Source organism: Vombatus ursinus, unplaced genomic scaffold (genome assembly GCF_900497805.2).
Source record: "Vombatus ursinus unplaced genomic scaffold, bare-nosed wombat genome assembly UNPS02014808.1, whole genome shotgun sequence".
Taxonomy (NCBI): domain Eukaryota; kingdom Metazoa; phylum Chordata; class Mammalia; order Diprotodontia; family Vombatidae; genus Vombatus; species Vombatus ursinus.
In genome coordinates this window covers 6,020,202-6,040,793 of record NW_020954586.1, presented here as the reverse complement: position 1 = coordinate 6,040,793, position 20,592 = coordinate 6,020,202, and the positions used below count along the sequence as shown (strand labels likewise).

Below are 20,592 nucleotides of genomic sequence, written 5' to 3'. Positions count from 1 at the left end.
GCCTGTCTCAGCTAAACGGCTTGAAAAGCTGTCTACACTGGCTAGCTCTGCTTCTCTCACTCCTCAACCCTCTGCAAACTGATCACTCCACTGACGCTCTCTCCACAGCCCCCGAGGATCCCTCGCGGTCCCCAGATGGGACGGTCTTTTCTCCGGCCTCATGCTTCTTGAGCCGGCCATGGCGTCTGACGCTGGGGACCTCGTGTTCTCCTTGGGGATCCTCTCCTCGTGGGCTTTCGGGACACGCTTTCCTCCCAGTTCTCCTGCCTGTCTACCCACTCCTGCCCTGGTTTGTTGACCGCTCATCATCTGCATCGTGCCCCCTACACATCCCTGAGGTTCTGTCCCAGGCCCTTTTCTCCTCTCCCTTGCTCGGTAACCTCACCAGCCCCCCCAGACGACACCCATATCAAGAGATTCCCCCCGCTTCTCTCCTGACATCACCAAGTCTCAAATTCACACGTTCCAGAAAGAACCCTTCCTTCCCTCTCCCCGTGTCTGCTGACGGTGCCCTCATCCTCCGCTCCCTCACATTCACATGTCCAGTACTATCACGAGCTCACTCTTCCCTTTACAGAGCTAAGCAGGTACCAGACGCGGCTATTTCCACCTCCACGACCTCTTTCATCAGACTCTTTCTCTCCACTCCTCACCCACCGCTCAGCCAGGTGGTTACAGCAGCCTCCTACAGCCTCTGCCCACTCCAGTGTCTCCTTCATGCTGCTATGAAAGCAACTTTCCCCTAACCAGATGTGACCATGTGCCTCTCCGCCCTCGCCCCCAGCCTTCCCACCAACTCTTGTTTAGTCATGTCCAACTCTTTGTGACCCCTTCTGGGGTTTTCCTGGCAAAGATACTGGAGTGGTTTGCCATTTCCTTTTCCAGCTCATTTTACCTGAGGCAAACAGGGTTAGGTGAGTTGCCTAGGGTCACATAACTAGTAAGTGTCTGAGGCCACATTAGAACTCAGGTCTTCCTGACTCCAGGCCTGGTGGTCTGTCTACAGCGCCTAGCTGCCTACCTGCCCTACTATTTCCTTCTTGCCTCGAGGATAAAATACAAACTCTTCTGTTTAGTCCATGACAAGCTTGCTCCCACCTGTCTTTTTAGCCCTGATGGACATCCCTCTGGGGTCCTGCCAGGCTGGTCTTTGATTCTTCCCATACAACATGATCTCCTGTCTCCAGACCTTTGTCCCAGCTGTGCCAGATGCCTGAGCCAGGTTCTATCTACTTCCTCGGCCTCTCTTTCTTCAAGATGAGCTCAGGCGTCCCCTTCTGCACGAAGCCTCCCTTGACATCTGTCCTTCCATCCAAACTCCCTTGGATTTAGCAGCTCCGCATTTATTCACATTGCTTGACCTCCCACTCATGCTGAATACGTTTCCACACATCGTCCTTGTCTCCCCCACTAACATCAGTCCCTTGTGCCGAGGGGCTCGTGCTTAGTGCTCGGTCGGGCCCAGTGAGTTGCGTAATCAATGCTGGCTGATTATCATTTTTGCTTTCCCCAGGGGCACGTAAGCTCCTTACAGGCAGGGTCTTTCGTTTCTGCCCATGTCTCCTGTGCCTAGCCACACGTGTGAAGGGCCGCACAATGACATGGTGACCAGAATGGCAGAGAGGAGCTGCCCATCTCACTTCAAGGCTCACCTTCCATGGGACCTTTCCAGATGCCCCCCAGTTGTTTGTACCCTTGCTCCACCCCTCCCCAAATTGCCAGTGTATGTATTTTATCTCCGTACACGTTCTATTTTTCGAGCAGAATGTCCCTTGTCCTTGAGTACAAGGATTGTTTTGTTTTTGTCTTGAGGGCCTGGCACATAGTACGTGCTTAATAAATGCTCGTGGAATTGTACTGCTTTTGGATGTAGGCTTGTGTTGAGGCAAAAAAAATCAGACCAGAGGACTTTTGGGGGGGGTCCATCCTCGCTTTACCGCCATGCTTGCACTGTGGACAGCTGCCAGTATTTCCTCATATGGCCACAAATGTCCTTCCAAACCTTCCATAAGACACAGGAGCCCGGCCATGCTTGCTAACCTTCCTGTGACTGTCAGGCTCCCACCATCGAACCCGGATGCTCCCCGCTCCAGGAGATGGGGCAGTCTTCACTTCTCTTGTCTTGGGGTAACTGACCACTTCAGCAAAGTGATTTATCTACTGATTCTGCGGCTTCAATTACTCCCTCAGCAGAGGTGGGCAGAATGGATTTCATAAGCAAAAAGTAACAAGAGCTAATGATATTAAGAATGGGAAGAACCATTTGTCTTTACAGCTGAACTCAGTAAGCGCACGATTCCTGCGCTGGCCTCAAACCACAGAACAAGGAAGATGCCTGGCTGATCGCGGCTCCACAAAATGAGTTACTGCCATTAGGTGCCTAGAGGAGTAGGCAGAATTGGGGTGGGGTGCACACATTCTATCTTGTCACTATGTGGGTGGAGAAGGCCTCACGGCGCCTGCAGCTGGAGCGAGGAGGCCACAGTCCTTCTATAAGGACAGCCCAGCTGTCCTGTGGGAATGACAAGTTCACACGGTTAGACAGGAGACCTCCGTTAGTCCCATCTGTCCGCTTAGCTCGAGAGCTACTGCCATGGGACCGTGAGCTGGGTCCAGGAAGGGCACAGGAGGACAGGATCGGCCGGCCTCCAGAGATCCCAAAGATGCCAAGCTGTGTCCATCCTTGAAACATCAGTATTTCCCCAGGGATGTTCAATGGGCACAGATCATAGAACAGCAGGACCTCTGAAGAGTCACAGCTGTGGGTGACACAAGGCACAACTTATAACCAACCATGGTGCTGCAGAGTCCATGCAATTCTCCACCTCTCCCCCATTTTACAGATGAGGAAACTGAGGTCTAGAGCAGGAAAACTGTCCAGGTCTTAAGTAGCAAAGCCAGGATTTGGGTCTAGAGTCTCAGACTGGAACTAGTACCCTTCCCCTGCACCGTGTAAGGCCATGTGTGGCTGGAGGAGGCAAATCAGCCATGTCTCAAGAATGAGAGGTAATAATGGAAAGTCAGAGGGTTGGGCTGGTATTCAAAAATGAGTTCAATAATGAGAAGAAGGCCCCGAGCCCCTTGGGCAGACCCTCTGTGAAGAATTTACAGAAAATCACGGCCCAAGATTCACATAGTCTGAGTAGGCAGAGAAGGAGGCTGGGATCTTCTCACATCAAGGAGATGTGGCTTCATTCATTCAATACTTTATACCATAAGGCAGTGCAAGGCACCTACAATGTGAACCCAAGCTGGTTTTGGGGATGGACAGGTGCTGACAACTGGGTGCGTGTTGGGGGGCGGGAGGGTAAGAGCAAGAAAGACCTCGCCTACAGGTGGCCGGCCTGGAAGAAAGCCAGAGGCAGAGCTGAGGAAGGCCTGACGGATGGCCCATGCAAAAGCATGAGGGTGGGAGATGAAATGTCCTGGATGGGTACAGGTAGGGGCCCAGACCTGGCTGGGATGGGCAGTCCATGGAGCAAGCATGCAGAATGAGTAAGCATTTCTGGACAATGTGGGAATCTGCTTTGTTTGATGATGAATCTGTTAAAAGAGTTTTCTTTTTTATTACTGTTCAGCTGGGGGAAGGAGACAGTGAAGGGAAGGGAAATGAGGACTCACGAATTGAAAAAATTATATTTAAAAAAGCAACCTTAAAAGGTGCTTGTTTAATGAACTGTCTTCATGGCTTTCAGGATATAGAAGAAAAAAAACAAACTACTGAAACTCACCAAACTACCACTGGTTTGGGTTCTAGGTTTTTGTTTTTGGTTTTTTTTTTGTAGATCTAAAACGATATAAAGGAACATTAGAAAACTATTTATTAAAAACTATCCGGGGCCCAAGTGCTACTCAAATAACTGTCACTGGGCAGATTTAAGTTCAATGCCATGCAACACAACACAAGACTGAGATAAAGTTTATTGTCATCTGGCATGATGGGGAACAATGAGTATGAATATAAGTAAAAGGTAATCACAAATAAGAAAAAATGATTTTCCTTTAAAGAAGTAATTGTGCCTCCATCTGAGGCTGCAACATAACAGTTAGGCTGTTCAGATGTAAATTTACTTGTTGTCCAAGATGCTAAGACAAGACTGGAGGCCATACTGACACATTCAGAGGGAATGAGACCAAAGGGGCCCGAACTGAGGGAAGGTTGTCTTTGGAGAAGCAGATAAGGAAGCTGGTGGAGCTGGCATCGCCGTCCACTAACATCGTTTCATGGGATGCTTGGCTGTCTTTCGGTGCTCGTGGTACGGACAGGCTGTGACAGCACCAGGGAGGCAGCTGTAGCTAAAGTCCCTCTTGGAGAGAACTGAGCACAGAAATTTTGTGAAGAACTTGACAAGATTACGTAGCAAAGCAATATAGGCCTTTACATTCAGTGAATTCAATGAAAAAGTAGCCACAGGGGACGGTGAAGAGAGGAGGAGAGTGCTGGGCATGGCAAGCAATGGGTGGTGGGAGGCGGTGGAGTGATTTCCAAGGTCTCTCCAAGGAGGGAAGACGTCAAAAGAGTGGAGACGATCAGAGCACTGTTACTCATGATGATGACGCCTCATGTTTACACAGAGCTTTAACGTATGAAAGCACTTTCCATATACACGTGCTACTCGTACGGGCGTGTGTGTATGTAGCAAGACATGAAATACAGCTCCCTACCACAGCTGCTGTGACGGTCAAAGGAGGTGACCTGCACAGCACTTTGCAAACCCTCATGCGCTACAGAACTGCTGGCCATTGCTGCTGGTGCTGGTCACGGAGCAAGAGAAGGGGGCCAGGAAGGGCAGAGCCCAGATGGTGCTCTGCTGTCTACCAAGAACCAGAAGACCGTGAGGGAACCCTGCAACTGCGCTCAGTCCTATTCTGTGGGGGAACTGGCAGGGAGGAACCCCGAGAAGAAGCAGGCCCAGAGGGGTTGAGACCACAGTGGTGGATGGAAGTAGACGTGAATACGGCACATTCACGGTACAATGAGAAGACTGGTTTCTTTGGAGCAGAGAGCACGTAGGATTTTGAGAGACAGTGGATAAGTCAGGCAGAGGAGCTGAAGGCCAGGTGCCATTTCAAGCAGGGAGCAGCTCCATAAAATGGGGTTTCACTAGTCTGACAATGAATGCAGGGCACAGGCTCAGACAGAGGAGGCTTCCCGAGTCCATCCCTCAGGACAAGCCTGGGAGCCAGGATCACGCTGGAAGGAACCATGAAAGTCATCCGGCCCCCAGCCGTCTTCACATTCAGCACTCTCGCTCCTGCTTTGGGTTCCTGGGCTCACCTGGGTCGGTGAGAGGTCCCCACTTCTGGTCTGACACAGACCCTCGCACTGCAGCTACTCCTGGTCCACCTTGGGCCTGTGGCACGGTGAAGATCCCCTCTCCAATCCACCCTCCCCTCAGCTGCCAGACTCATTTTCTTGGAGTAGGTTTGATCATGGCACCTCCAGCCTCCCTACCCCACCCAACGCTCCTGCTCCCGGGGGTCCCCACTGACTCTTACATCAAATACTTCATCTCATCTTCTCATTTCTATTCTTTGCATAAAATGCATAACACATGATTGAGTATGGTATCATATGCATCAAATTTATGACAAAGGGAACACCCACATGTAGAGGGGGTACACATTCAGAAATGTTGATGCTTCCCCCTCAAAAAAAAAGGTCTGGAGAGCCATCTGGCATTGCACCCGCTACGTCTCCATGAGGGAGGCCAAGAGGCAATCGCGGCACTGCGGATGGAGAGGGCTGAGGCTGCTTTGGTTTCTACACATCACACTCTAAGGCACCAGAAGCAAACTGCAAGACTGAAGGAATGGAGCCTTACCTCCCCTTCCCCATAACCCTCCCCCTTCCCCAGGGCCCAGGCGCAGAGCTCTGGAATTAGCAAGCTGTGTGTGCGATGCATGAATGCACAAAAGGGGACCGATGTCATGGGTTTCCCAGCTAGAAGAGAAGACGGCTTTCCCTTCGGTGAAAAGCAAGGCTTTGTTTTCCAAAGCCAGATGTTTCATCTTCTAGTCACCTTCCCAGCAACCCCAGGGAGCCCAGATGCAAAGACTCAGCAGGGCCAATGTAGAATCACCCTCCAGAAGCTCTATCTGCTTCTCCGTCAAATCCCTCATTTTTCCTGCATTGTTCAGCACTCCCCCCATGATCCTTTTTCCAAAGGAAATCCCCCCCCCAAAAGCCACAGCTCCAGGACCCAGGAGAGGAGGGAGGGAGGGAAGGAAGAATGGGGGTGGCTTTCCCTTCCTTGGCACAGCCTTCTTGCCGTCCCTTCATATCCCAGAGCTACACAAAGGACTCGGGCATCTGTTTGCAAATCCAAGAAGAGCTGAGCATGACTCCAGGGGCTCCTGAGGAGAGCAGACTGGGCTGGGGGGCAAGGGGGCAGCCCTGCTTTGGGGAGCAGCCGTGCCTGCCTGCAGAATTGGCAGAGGATGTGAAGCCTTTAGAGTCTCAACTCAGGCAAGAAATTTGCTTCTGGAGGCTTAGTTTCTAGCAAACAGCCAATCCTTTTGTGTGCAGATGTTCCCCGAGCCTTTGTAGGTCAATGAATTCGCCAGCTCAATTATTTGCATTAAGCAGGATAATTCTGTAACTTCAATGTGGCCCCAGAGAGACCAGCAGCAGAGCCAATCTGAGGCTTAGACTCCCTCACTGATGTCACTTGAGGAACATTAAGAAAACAAACCCTAAAAGCCTGACCACAAAAAGCCGTCAGTGGCACTGACTCAAACCCTGTCTGTAAGCCGAAGGTGCAGAGGCACAGGGATTCTGGCCCCCTGGACCCCCTGAGGCCTGGTCTCCAGCCTGGCCACCCCCCCCCCCCAGGCCATCCCCAAGCCCATGACTAGGAAAAGCTGGTGGAGTTCTGAGAGAAGATGTGGGGGGAGAAGGGGACAGGACCAAGAGAAGATTCTGTAAGAGGAGAGGAAGCTCGGAGCAAGGGTCCCACACTTCCCAGGCCTGCTTCCTGCACAAGGTGGATCAAGGCTAAAGGGAGGCCCAAGCAGAAATGCTGAGGCCTGAGGGGGATGAAGGCCATACAAGGGACAAGGCCAGTGACTGACAGGCTGTGGGGAGGGAGGCTGCTGCTCGAGAAGAGGAAGGAGGAAGGCCGGAAGAGGAGTAGGCCGGGGAGGCAGGTGACCAGGATGAAGGAAGGGGAGGCTGTAGGGAGAGCAGGACTCCTCCACGTACCAATCTGAAGGGACCTGATGGAGAGGAGAAAAGGAGGCGAGCGGAGACTGCCCACGAGGCCTGGCTTAAACAGAGCCCAAGCCTCACAGAACTGGAGGGTGCCCAAGCAGAGGCACTGGGGGCCCTCAGGAGCAGGGGTCTTCAGGGGAGCAGGGACCCAGCCACACCAGGTGGAGTATAAAGCAGGGTCTTATCAAAGTCACATGTTTAAAACGGCAGTAACAGCAAAGCAAGGTGATTTCTTGGAAGCCCAGAGACCACGGTCTTTTCCTGCCCTGAGTCACGAGCTGCTCCAGCCCATCTCTAGGACACTAATGAGTTCTGACCAGCAGGCTGGACGGGAGATGCTCACAGCATCCCACCTCACACCATCGCACTCTAGGGGATATTCTGATTTTTAAGGTCATTTTCCGATTCAGGCCACTTCCTACAAACTCTCAGATTGAACAGAGGAGACAAGCCGGTGCTGCCTGGGGTCCAATTCCACCCCTGCTCCTCTATCCAGACTATTTAAAAATCAGCTTTAGCAGAAGAGGTGAGAGAAGGCAGTCTGAATCATGTCTCTGATACAGCCATGTATGGCGAGTCCAAACGAGTGAACTCAGAGGGCCTACGACACAGGGGAGGCTCTGTGCCCATTCTGACACAGGATACTTCCTATAGTGCTGGCCTGGCACCTGAGGAGGGTCCTGGGTTTGAATCCTGCCTCTTACCACCCCCACTTGGGTGACTGATCATGGGCACAGCTAATCCCTCCAAGGCCAGGGCATAATAACCAGGGAGTGGGGAGGGCCAAAGGAGCTCCTACACAGGAGCACTTCCTAAATCAGGTAACTGTGGCCCTGCCTAAAACACAGCCAGCAGCAGGGCAGCCACCCTGCTGAGGAAGGCCTTTGCAGTGGGACACGATATGTTGGGAATTGCCAGGTGCAGCCAGATTCCCCCCAGGACAAAAACGCATCCAACGGCAGAGATAAAACCCTCTTTGCTGATCTGCCCCAGCCTGAGCTGGCCCTATCAGTGCCGTCTGAGGCAGCAACACACATACCTCGGGTCAAGCAGGCTCCTCAGAAACTGGAAAAGCAAAAATGGATTCTGAGAGGGAAACAAAAGAAAACAAACCAAGCATTAAAACCAAGTATACGATCAGTCAGCCAGCCAGCAAAAACTGATGGAGTACTCCGCCATGAGGCTGGCACCATGAGGCAGGCTTGTTAGGTCCCGGTGCTAATGAGGACACCCCCACCCCTGCAGAGACCGATCTTCCAGAAGCTCGTGGGGATCTGGCCCTGTCTCCTGAGCTCCCAGGCAGCTTAGAAAGAAAGCACAGTAAGGCATCACTTCCCCTTATCCCCCCTTCCTGCCACAGCAAATCCCTCTTGGCCAGATCGAGAGGAAGCTGGTGACCGGTGCCCAGGAGGGCTGGTGAAGACATCTCAGCTCCAGCACCAACAGGATCACTCCACCTTGTTGGGCCAACAGGCACACGACTGTACTATAGCAGGACTGATGGGGGTGCAGCCAGCCCGCCTGAAAGGAGTAAAGCTAAGCCAAAGGCCCTGCTCACAGTGACCAAAGGTAGACCCCTCTCCCATGGCTGGGGACTGGTTCTAGGTTACCACAAACAAGATGGCATCTCACAGACTGAAGAATCAGCACGTGACTGCCAGGGCCCTAGGAAGGCCTGGCAGAAAGCCTTTTGGCTAGTTTGCCGGTTTTCTCTCAGACACAGGCAAAGGCTTCCCAAAAGGCCTCGGAGAGAGGGTTCCTGCCCAAGTGTTAGCCTGTCCCTAGTGGGGGGCACTGAGCTGCTTTATTAGACAGAACTGGGTGCCTGGCTGTTGCCCGCTGCCCTGGTGGGAGGCAGCTTGGAGGGTTCTGGGGCAACTGGGGCCCAGAATGGGCATGAAGGGGTGTGGGGATAGGCTTGGAAAGGCCCCTAAGGGTGGCTGGAGCGGGGTGAAACTTCTGGGCTGATGGAGGGCAGGCCTGCTCTGCTGAGATCACAGCCCTTCAGGAGGAACTCCTCCAAGGGAAACATCCCATGTTCATATCTAGCCCCCTGATGAAAGGAGAACTGGAGATGTCAACAGAAGTGCATGGGACACAGTGAAGGAATCTGCAGGCCTTCTCAGATAGACAAATGGCTTTCCTTTGGGGACCATGAAGCACCTAGGCACCAGCATGACCTGGGCTGAAGGAGTCCAGTAACTGGAAAAGAGTAAATTCCCTAAAAATGAGAGGGTAAGACTAGATCAGGGGCTCTGAACCCTAGGCCAGAGAGACCCCCCACCCCAGAGGTCTGTGGATAAAATTCCAGGGGTCTAGGAATTTGGATGGGGAAAAAAATGACATCTTTATTTTTATTAATTTCTAACTGGAATTGAGTGTGAGATGAGGTTCCTAAATTTGCCCAGACCCTGCCCAAGGTGGCCACCCTGTGAGAAAGGCTAAGAGCCCTTGGACAAGCCAGCTGCCATGTGCTCGACTGGCCCACTCCAAAAGACACGTCTTCCTTCGGCAGCTGGTGTTCCAGGTGAGGTCTGAGTTAGCCCAGAAATCACGACTGCCACTCTCCTTCTTAGGGAGGCACCATACTTACCTGGAGTTTGTGAATGACGGCCTCAACTTGTCCGGAGAAGTGGGTGGCCACCAGCTCTGCTGCCTTGCAAGGGTTCAGAGACACGAGCTCCTGGATAAAGACAGAAAATGCTCAGTGTTACTTGAAGTTTTATAGCTGAAAAATCCTTCACAAGCCAGAGGTCTGAGCCCATCCTGGGGCCAGACATGAGCTGCACAGAGGACGGCCAGAGACCCCCAGGCATGCTGCCCCGGGCAGGGAGAAGGTCAGGAATGGGCTCGGCAGGAGACCCAGAAGGCAGCAGAAGAAGCCAGGGAAGTAGAGGGGTCCAGGGAGGGGCTCAAGCTTTGACTTCTCTGAGAACAGCTGAAACCTGAACAGAAGCAAGAAAACTGGTTGTCCTCCCCCCAGCATAGTTCATGGGATCCCAGGGTCACAGACTGGAAGCAAAACAACCCTGAGGGTTCACCTCATACCTACCCAGTTGGCAAAGGTGAAGAAAGATGGGGTAGTTAACATTGGAAGGGCTGAAAACTGGTACACTAATGCATTGTTAGTGGACCTGCGATCTGGGCCAACCATTTTGGAAAATAACAAAGCATCTACCATGCCTACAAAGTGGGCCTCAGGATTAGGGCTGGCCAAGGAGGTCATACCCAACAGCCACAAAGAACAGAAAACAAAGTATGCTGCAATGGACTGTTACTCTACTGTATGAAAAAGGGATTATGATGGACACAGAGGCACGTGGGAAATGAACGGACCGGGAGCGAGGAAAGCAAAGAACCCATTGCCTGCCCCAACACAACAACTGACATGCCGGACTGTGAACGTGAGGGTGACAAAGCACGACCCGCCCTCCTCTCCTGCAGAGGACGCAGGCTTCAGGGAGGAGGTGGTTACTGTGGGGCAGATGGGGTGGCTCTCCAGGAGACGAGGGACAGATTGGGAAAGGCAGGACGTGTCAAAACCGATGACTTCAGTAACATTTGTTCATAAAGATTGAGAGCCGGATCTAGAGAGCCGGGAGCCAAGATGGTGGAGTAAAAGGTGAGTCGCTCTTAGCCTCCCTTATTAGCCCCTGAATGCCCAGAAAACATCACCCCAGGAAAAACCCGAACCAGAAGAAAGATGGGGTGCAACAGTCCAGTAGTCCAGGTAGCTTGAGGGACTAACGGGAAAGGCCTCTCTTACCCTGGGGGAGGGGAGCAGTACAGAACGGAGGCGTCCCAGCAAGCTAGCGCAAAGCCCCATCTCAGCATACCAGGAGGAGATCCTGAAGCCCAGGTGGTAGAGCGGGCAAACACCAACACCTGGACCCCCAAGTGCCTCAGTGAGGGTGGGGGAACTGGTGGAAACCAGTTTGGAAAACCACCAGGTGCCTGGGCATTCTACAGCAACCAGCTCTCCCAGTGCCTCAGCAAAACTAAGGGAAGCAGCGCTCCAAGGGGCCCCAGGCGGATAAACACTCTACAACATCCATCTGAAAGGAGCTGAAGAAAGTGAAAGGAAGGAAAGGTCCGGTGAAGATGAAATCTCCAGGAGCCACGCTACCCAAACCTACCCCTAGAGTTCCAGTGTTGCTGATTCCAGCCCACCACCAGGTAAGCTGCCAGACTCCTACAGCCTCCAACTGCCAACAATGGAGGCCCCAGCACACAAAGCCATCGACCAGGCCCTAGGCTCCCAACACAAGAAGCTTGGGTCAATGCCCTCTGCTCCCCAGCAGGAGAGCCCAAGCTCTTTAAAGGCCAGGAAATAAGCAAACACCAGGAGCAAAAAGAAACATACTATAGATTCTTATTATGGGAAGAGTGAAGATCAAGGCCGAAATTCTGAAGAGGACAACATTGTCAACAAACCCACATCTGGAACCTCAAAAGGGAATATGAACTGGTCTGAAGTCCAAAAAGCCTTCTCAGAAGAGCTCAGGAAGGACTTTAAAAGTCAAACGAGAGAGGTAGAAGAAAAAATGGGAAAAGAAATGACAGATACGCAAGACAGAGTCAACAGCTTGGAAAAGGAAGGACAAAAAATAACTGTACAAAACAATTCCTTAAAAAATACAATTGGGGGCAACTAGGTGGCGCAGAGGATAGAGCACTGGCCCTGGATTCAGGAGGACCTGAGTTCAAATCCGGCCTCAGACACATAACACTTACTGGCTGTGTGACCCTGGGCAAGTCACTTAACCCCATTGCCTAGCGCGCCCCCCCCCCCCCCGCCAAATACAACTGGCCAACTGGAAAAAAAAGTACACTGAAGAAAACAAGTCCCTAAAAAAATACAACTGGCCAAATGGGAAAGGAGGTACAAAATCTAAGAGAAGAAAACAATTTGTTAAAAATTAGAACTGGGCAAATGGAAGCTAATGACTCTCTGAGACAGCAAGAATCAGTCAAACAAAAACAAAAGAATGAAAAAATAGATGAAAACGTAAAATACCTCACGGGTAAAACAACTGACCTGGAAAATCGATCCAGGAAAGACAATTTAAAAATTATTGGTCTACCTGAAAATCACGATGAAAAAAAGAGCCTGGACAGTATCTTTCAGGAAATCATAAAGGAAAACTGCCCTGATGTCTTAGAACCAGAGGGTAAAATAGCCATAGAATGAATCCACTGATCACCTCCTGAAAGAGATCCCAAATTGAAAATGCCAAGAAATACAGTAGCCAAATTCCAAAACTACCAGGTCAAAGAGAAAATACTACAAGCAGCCAGAAAGAAACAATTTAAATATCACGGAACCACAGTCAGGATTACGCAGGACCTTGCAGATTCTACAGTAAAAGACCATAGGGCGTGGAATACTATATTCCGTAAGGCAAAGGAGCTTGGATTACAACCAAGGATCAACTACCCAGAGAAAATGAGCATGATCTTTCAGGGGAGGAGATGCATATTCAACGAAATTGGGGACTTTCATACCTTCCTGATAAAAAGACCAGAGTTCAACAGAAAATCTGATCTTCAAATACAAGACTCAAGAGATATAAAAAGGTAAATGGGACAGAAAGAAACAACATGTTATTAATAAGGGCAAACTGTTTACATCCCTACAAGGTAAGATGACACTTGTAACTCTTGAGAACTGTATTGTTATTACAGCATGTTAAAGGGGTATACATAAAGGGGGTGGGTATAAGTTGACTTTGATGTAATGATAAAAAAAAAAATCTAATCAAGTGGGTTAAACGGATCCAAGTAAGTGGATTAAGAAATGTTACTGAGAGAAACGGAAAGGAGGAGGCAGACAAGGGTATATTACATCACAGGAAAAGGCACAAAAGCTATTACAGCAGAGGGAAAGAAGGGAGGGAGATGAGCACTGTTTGAACCTTACTCTCATCAGATTTGGCTCAAGAAGGGAATAACATAATCAGTCAGGTATAGAAATCTAACTTGCCGTATAGGCAGTAGGTGGGAAAAGGGGAAAGAAAAGGGAGGGGGGACAAAAGGGAGGGAAGAAGTGGTAAGGGTAAAGGGGAAGAAAAGAGAGAGGGCAAATAGAAGGGAGGTGGGACCAAGGGAGGTGGTGGTCAAAAGCAAAACATTAGTGTGGAGGGAAAAGGAGAAAGGAGAAAGAAAAGCATAAATGGGGGCAGGGGAAGGATGGAGAGAAAGACACAGATAGTAATCATAACTGTGAATGTGATATATGAATGTGATGGAATACTACTGTGCTATAAGAAATGATGAACAGGCTGACTTCAGAAAAACTTGGAAAGACTTGTATGGTCTGATGCTGAGAGAAGTGAGCAGAACCAAGAGAACATTGTACACAATAACAGCCATGTTGTGTGATGACTAATATTGATAGACTTAGCCCTTTACAGCAATACAAGGATCTGAGACATCTCCAAAGGCCTCATGATGGAAAATGCTATCCACAAAGGAGAAAGAACTCTGGAGTTTGAATGCAGATCGAAGCATACTATCTGCTATTTTTTTTTCTTCTGTTGTGTTTTGTTTCCTCTTTCTGGTGGTTCCTCCTATTGGTTCTAATTCTTACTTACAACATCACCAATGTGAAAATATGTTTAATAGGAATGCATATGTAGAGCCTATATCAGATGGTGCACCATCTTGGGGAAGAAGGGGGAGAAAAATTCAAAACTCAAAAGCTTATGGAAGCAATTGTTGATAAATCAAAATAAATTAATAAAAAAAGAACGGGAAAATAAAATAAAATAAAATAAAAATAAAGATTTAGAGCCGGAAGGGACGTTCAAGGTCACTGGGTGCAGCCTCCTCATCTTACAGATGCAGAAACTGAGGCACAGGGAGGTGAGTGACTTGGCCAAGATCACACAGGTTGAGTGGCAGAAGTGGGAGCAGACAGAAAGAATGAAGGAAACAGAAACAAGACAAAAGGAAAGGCAGCTCAATCACATTAACTCATTCAACAAACCCTTCCTGAACACGACAGAGGTGACTACTCCAAGGTCCCTGCCATAAAGGAGATCATTTTGGGAGGCCTTCCTGGAGGAGGCGGCACTGGGACAAAGAAAGGCTGACCATATCAGGCATAGGCAGAACTAGGACAGAAAGGAGATGAGGCCAGGACAACGGGACATTCTGTGGGCCTGGAGGGAGCTGTTGAGAGGCCCACGGGTCCTGTGACATGGCCGTGACACAAAGCTGGGGCGGACAGTGCTGAAGGTCTAGGAAGCCCTCCGGAGATGAGCGGGGTCAGCGTTAGGATTTTCGGGGGCGCTAAGGGATCTGTTTGTGTTCAGCCGCCACATAAAGGTCAGGGCTCCAGGTGGAATAAACAAATCTCCACTCACTAGGTCAAGGGGCCAGATCTCCTCTTCTTTTTTTTTTTTTTTTTTGCAAGGCCATGAGGGTTAAGTGACTTGCCCAGAGTCACACAGCTAGTAAGCATCATGCGTCTGAGGCTGCTTTTGAACTCAGGTCCTCCTGACTGCAGGGCAAGTGCTCTGTCCACTGTGCCACCTAGCTGCCCCCAGATCTCATCCTTTAGAACTGACTAGGAACCAAGGCACAGTCACTGAGCCAACCACAACAGGACCCTGCTGGTCGGCAGGTCGGCACTTCTGGAGAAAAAAGGCCGGGGAACCAGGGGCTCTCCAAGGTCAGGAGGAGTCAACAGCAAACCATTTCTGAGCCAGGAGCCAAGGAAGTGCAGGGTGGATCCAAGGGCGATGGGGCAGCCTTCTCCTCAGCCCTCTAGGCCACGGCTGAGAAAGGACTCATTGGTCAGGCAAGCCGGGCACACAAAGATCACTGGAAGGAACGTGGAGAAAAGGGCGCTCAGAGGGCATTCCTGAGCCACAGGAGCTGGGCTGAGCGTGCTTCAGATGAAGGCAGAGCTGCCAGCGGACCGGAGAGCCCCCCAGAGAACACATAGACACTCGGGTGTTGGTGGGCAGGAGGGTGACTGGCAGAGTGGACAAGAAGGGATTCTGGGGAGGAAAAAAGGAGGTGTTTGTCTCCAAGGGCAGAAGGGCCCTTCTTCTGCCCAAGTGGATGAAACGAGGAGAAGCTGGGTGAAGACGCTCAGCCGCCTCGAGGATGAGGCTGGATGGCCGTGGTCCTGCCTGAATGAGAAGCGAGCGTTTCTTAGGGGCTCACTGGGTCCTGGGTGCCATAAGCACGAGGCAAGGTCGAGGGCTTGGGGACAGTGGGGTACAGCTAGTGGAGCTGCTCTGAGGACACCACAGCGGGTACGGCAGGAGGAGAGGGGCAGAGGCTCAGATGAGCTAGCCCAGGGTGGGAAGTGTGGACTGGGCGCCCGGTGTCAGTGGGGAGACATTCCCAGGACCAAGGGGCGACGGCCTGGGAGAAGGTCAGGATAATGGGGCTCGTTACCATCCAATACGCTTGTACAGCTGAAGGTCTGCTGTCTCTTCTACAGCCCCGGGAGGAAGGCAGTGCAAGTATTATTGTCATTTCCGAGATTGGGAAAGCAAGGCTCGGAGAGCCATGATCACCCGACTCTGACACTGGGGCAGGATCTGTACTCGGGTGCCTGATTCCACATCCAGGGCTCTACCTAGGAGGCCACACTCCCTCTCCTTCTGATGGCCATTCTGAGGGGCTGCAGCTGCCTGGGGGTGGGTACAAGACGTGAGGAGGGGAGGACAATAACGGGCTTGGGAGCTGAGTCCAGATGTTAAAAAGGCTCCCAGCATGGACACATGATGAGGCCAGCAGGAGATTGGCTCTGGACGGTGCTAAGGTCCCTGCAGAAGGCAGGGGGTCCATGCTGACAAAGACGGGAGACAGGAAGATGGCTGGATGGCAGGGGCTTCGAGACGGCTTCCATTCGAAGGCAGTGACGTGGCCCTTTGGACAGGGCGTCAAGAGTATCTGACTCGAATCCTGCCTCAGATACTCATGTGACCCTGGCAAATCATTTAACCTCTCTCAGACTCAGTTTCTTCATCTGTAAAATGGGGATAATACTAGACCATCCCTCCCTGGGCTATCAGGAGGGCCAAATAAAACTAAAAAATCATGATATAAATAAATGCTAGTGGTTTAAGCGTTGCTTGCCATTGAGGGATCATGGGAACAATGATCTGGAGGGGCAGGGGACCAAGGAGTTTTGTGAACCCTCTTACCGGACCTGTGACCTGGGAGGACTGTCACCCAGAACCCTTCAGCTGCACAGGGCTGTGGGAGAGGCGATCTCTGCCACCCGGGGACAGCCGGGCTGTAGATACGGTGACCAGCATTCATGGAAATGGTCGGGCTCTGGGGGAGGCTCCAGGGGCCCCAATGGAAGGTGGCGGGAAAGAGAGGCAGAGGCTGGGCAGGGGGTCTGGCAGGTGGGGGAGGGTGGAAACCGTGACTGCCTGGGGTCAGCAAAGGGACTGGGATGGAAGCGAGAGGGAAGCAGGGAGGGAGAACTCTGCTGCTGGAGGGCACGAGGAATTCACCGGGCTTCTGAACCCTAACCGGGCTGGTGCCGTCCCGGGGGAGCTTTGGAAACTGGCTTTGAGGCGGGGGGGCTGGGCTTCGCAGAGAGGAGTGACTGCTTCCCTGGAAGTGGTCTGTGTGGTGGCAGAGCTGTCTGCTGGGCAGTCCTGCCTTCGAGGGCTGCACAAGCCTCTGCAAATACAGCTGCAGAAGGGCTGGCATCATGGGGACGCTAACCTGGCAGGCCGGTCCCCCTCCTTGGGGCTGAGCCCTGTGGGCTTGTGAGAGCCTGCTTCATCTCCCCATCCCCCCACCTCGCCCCCTCCTCACAGGGCCCCAGGGAAGCCTCCTCTGGCCCCTCCACGCAGCGGGGGCCTCAGCTCTCCACTCCAGAGTCTCTTCCTCCGAGAACGATCCGTTCTCGGGAGCCGCCTCATCTTCCGCCCGGATGAGGATGGCTCAGATCTCTCTCCTCTCTTCCCACTTAGCTTTCCTGCTAACAACACAAATGAACTCAGGCCTCATGCCCTCACTTTCCTCCTCGGCACCTTCTCCATCTCTAGTTGGCTTCATTATCTCCCTAGGGCTGGCTCTGAGTCTCTGCAGTTGGGTCTGAATAAAAGAGGCTGTTCAGGGAGCTATGGCTGGCTTTGGACAGACCCTTCCCAACTTGGCCCTGCCCCAACTTTTCAACTTCATGTCCTGCTACTCTGCTAGGAGCTAGCCTCTCTTTTCCTCAGCCAGGCCATCACTTCCCCCCTCCACACTTTTACTCATGCTGTTCCAGACACCTGAAACCTTGGGCAAATCCTGCTGATGTGACGGCCCAGGTTCAGTCCCATTTCTTTCATGATCCAGGCACAGCACACAGTAGGGAGTGCTAAATATACCTACTATGTGCAGAACACTGGCAGGACTAGGCCTCTGGGTCAGAATGACTTTGATTTCCTCTTTTTCTTTTCAGTGAGGTTAGCAGGAGGGAAAGAAGACAAAAGCTGCTAATTCAATGATGGAGTTCAATTACAAACTAAAGCAAACACACTGGGGGAGCTGACCGGCCTCCGAGGCCTCTCCGGACTTGGCAGCAAGGTCGCTAGACAGGCAGAATGGCTGAACTGACCCGGAATGGCTGAACTGCCCAGAACCAAGAGGCTTCGGTTTGCAAATGCAGGCCAGAGTGAAAATAAAACCAAACGGATGCAGTCAGAGTGTCTGAGAGAGCTGGCTGTCTTTGAAATGGCCTGAAGAATGACAAGGTAATGAAAACAGGCCCTGTTTTCTGGAAGATGAGGGGGTCTGAGAAGCTGCCTGACCCTCGCTGGGGCCCCACCTGACCTGTGCTGGGTAGGGCTAAACAGTGTTTCTGGAGTCCACTGTGGGAAGCCCAGGGAGCTGGGCCCCACCTGATTCCGGGCCAGGGGCCCCAACACTTCTTAGCCAAACCTCTTCCTATGCCCCGGCGACTACTCGCTCTGTGTACCCACCTCACTTTTAGGACACGTGCGTGTCTAAAAATCCAGCCCCAACTTTGGGAAACAGGAACCTGATGTTTCAGACTGCCCTTGTATGGGCACAGAGCCCAGGCTGAATAAAGGGGTCTTAGGCCTGCTTCCCTCCACCACAAAGCCCTGGTGTCACCCTCCTCGTGGCTTCTGCCCCCAGAGATCTCACAGCCACTGACCGTTCTTAAGGCCCTGGTAATTAATAAGGCCTTGGTTAAATAAGTCTGAGCAGCATCGAATGACACAAAAAAGCTTGAAGGTGAAAAAAAGTGCAGATTGAGGAGAAAACAAAATAGCCAGTTAGCAGAAATAACCGAGGTACAGAAGAAGCAGTGTCTGCTTCTCCAGCATGGGCTTTTTGCTGAGGAATTAGTTTTCTCGGTGATTAATTCATCTTGAGTCATGTTAGGCATAAAACAGAGGCCCCTCCTTCATTCCAGGCACTGCAGCCCCCACCACCAGTTCTCTAGTGCAGATAGCGGGATCTGTGGCTCACAGAGCGAGTCATCCTAGAGGCGAGGAGGCCAAAGAAACCTGTAGCGCAGCAAAAAGGCCGCCCAACACAAGGAGGGGGATTGGAGCATGCGCCCACTTAATGATAAAAATAATCATACGGCTGACTTACAAGCCCTTTTCTTGGGAAAGCAGTGCAGCCCAGAGGCTGACGCCCCGCACTGGGGTTAGGAAGACTAGAATAGGGGCAGCTAGGTGGCGCAGTGGATAGAGCACCAGCCCTGAAGTCAGGAGGACCTGAGTTCAAATCCAGCCTCAGACCAAACACTTGACACTTACTAGCTGTGTGACCCTGGGCAAGTCACCAACCCCAATTGCCACCCCCCCCCCCCAAACAAAGGAAGACTGGAATCAGATTCTACCCCATAAGGGAGTGATCTTGAGCAAGAAACTCACTTAACCTGTCTGGGACTTGGTTTGCCAATCTGCATAATGGGGGTAACAGTAGCACCCATGTCCTAGGGCTATTGGGATAATCAAACAAGAAAACCCAAGTAAAGTACTCCGCGAACCTTAAAGCCCCGACTAAGTATCATCATCATCATCAACATTTACAGAAACCCTGTGAGAGGGCAGTCAAAGAATTCTTGTGCCTATTTTACAGACACAGACAATGAGGCCAGTAAGAGACAGGGACAGGACCTGAACCCAGAACCGGCTCTTCCTATGGGCCACTTCTCCTCCTCTGGAGGGACAAGAGTCTTGTTGGGCCTCTGGGGCTCTTCCTGTCCTAAGGAAGGATGCCTTCTTTTCTCTCCATGCAGGCCCCTAGCTCAGAGTGCGCAAGTGGAAGTGGGGCAGCCGCTCACTTCCCCCACCAATGCATCCCCCGAGAGGCTGCTCACACGTCTGTCCGAGCTCTGGTCTCGGGCAGTCTCTGGGCCCTTGCTTGGACGTGACACTTTTCTGAAGTATCGGGGCCGACCTGTCCTCGGGGAGAGCCCTCCTGCTCCAAAGGAAGACTACACAGTCCTCATCAAATATGTCCCCTGAGGACGTCCCCATCCCTGGCCCCAGTTGCCCCAAGAGCATGAGGAGCTGAGGACAGCCTTACTCCTGAAGACAGGCCTCGTCTGACATCTTTGCTGAGGAAGGTAAGGACGGGGTGGGAAGCCAACGCACCACGGAGCAGGCTCTGAAGACTTCCAAGGCACCTCAGGTTCTGGGCCCTCAATGACTGACCCCAAGACTTCTTACAAACTGTCAGTGGCAATCAGCTTTCTTGTTTCTGCCGCCACAGAAGTCTGGGGCCCCAGTGAGGGTCAGGCAGCTTCTCAGACCCCCCATCTTCCAGAAAACACTTGGTAGCCAAGTTCCTGGGTGCCTGGGCCAGGGAAGGGGACGCTAGGAAAAGCCCAAATTTGTGACTCCTCTTCTCAGCGAGGTCAGAGAAATGGCCCCATGGAAAAGAAACCTGCCCAGAGGAGGAAGTCATATTGCCCTTCAGGTCAAGGCTTCATGAGCTGCCCAAGGAAGAGGTGGGGACAACTTCCATGTTTATTCACAAAGATGATCCGGAGGCCAAGGGGGATCTGGGAAAGAAGTGTGTGGGTATCCAGGGTAGTGCACAGGGACAAATAATTCTGGCTTTGTCAAGGACATACGAGTGACCTTGAGAGTGTGACAGCAAATGGAGAAGATGTGATAAAATGAAATTTGCCAAGATGAAGTGGAATGAGTTATGACAAACAAACGCACAAAGAGCCCTGGCGGAGTGGGCCGTCGCTGACCCAGATCGCGGCCGTGACTTACCTCAATGTGCAGCATGGCCTTCTGCCACACGGACTGCTTCTCCTCCGGGCTGTGCCCAGGAATGGACAAGATGTTATGAATGTAGTTAAAGACCTCTTCCTGAAAGGGGTAGAAAGAACTTGGCTGAGTTCCTATGAAATACCTGCC

General features: G+C 51.7%; 1 protein-coding gene across 6 annotated transcripts in view; it reads right to left on the bottom strand.

Moving 5' to 3' along the window:
• The window catches only part of VPS8 (VPS8, CORVET complex subunit), a 185,225-nt gene that overhangs the window by 58,750 nt on the left and 105,883 nt on the right, over positions 1-20,592 (bottom strand). For all 6 annotated transcript variants that reach the window (XM_027875404.1, XM_027875405.1, XM_027875409.1 and 3 more), the window contains exons 33-35: positions 20,446-20,544; positions 9,807-9,896; positions 8,253-8,299 (exon numbers count right to left, since the gene is read on the bottom strand). In XM_027875404.1, coding sequence (XP_027731205.1) covers positions 8,253-8,299; positions 9,807-9,896; positions 20,446-20,544 — 236 coding nt within the window. The remainder of the gene's footprint in view (positions 1-8,252; positions 8,300-9,806; positions 9,897-20,445; positions 20,545-20,592) is intronic.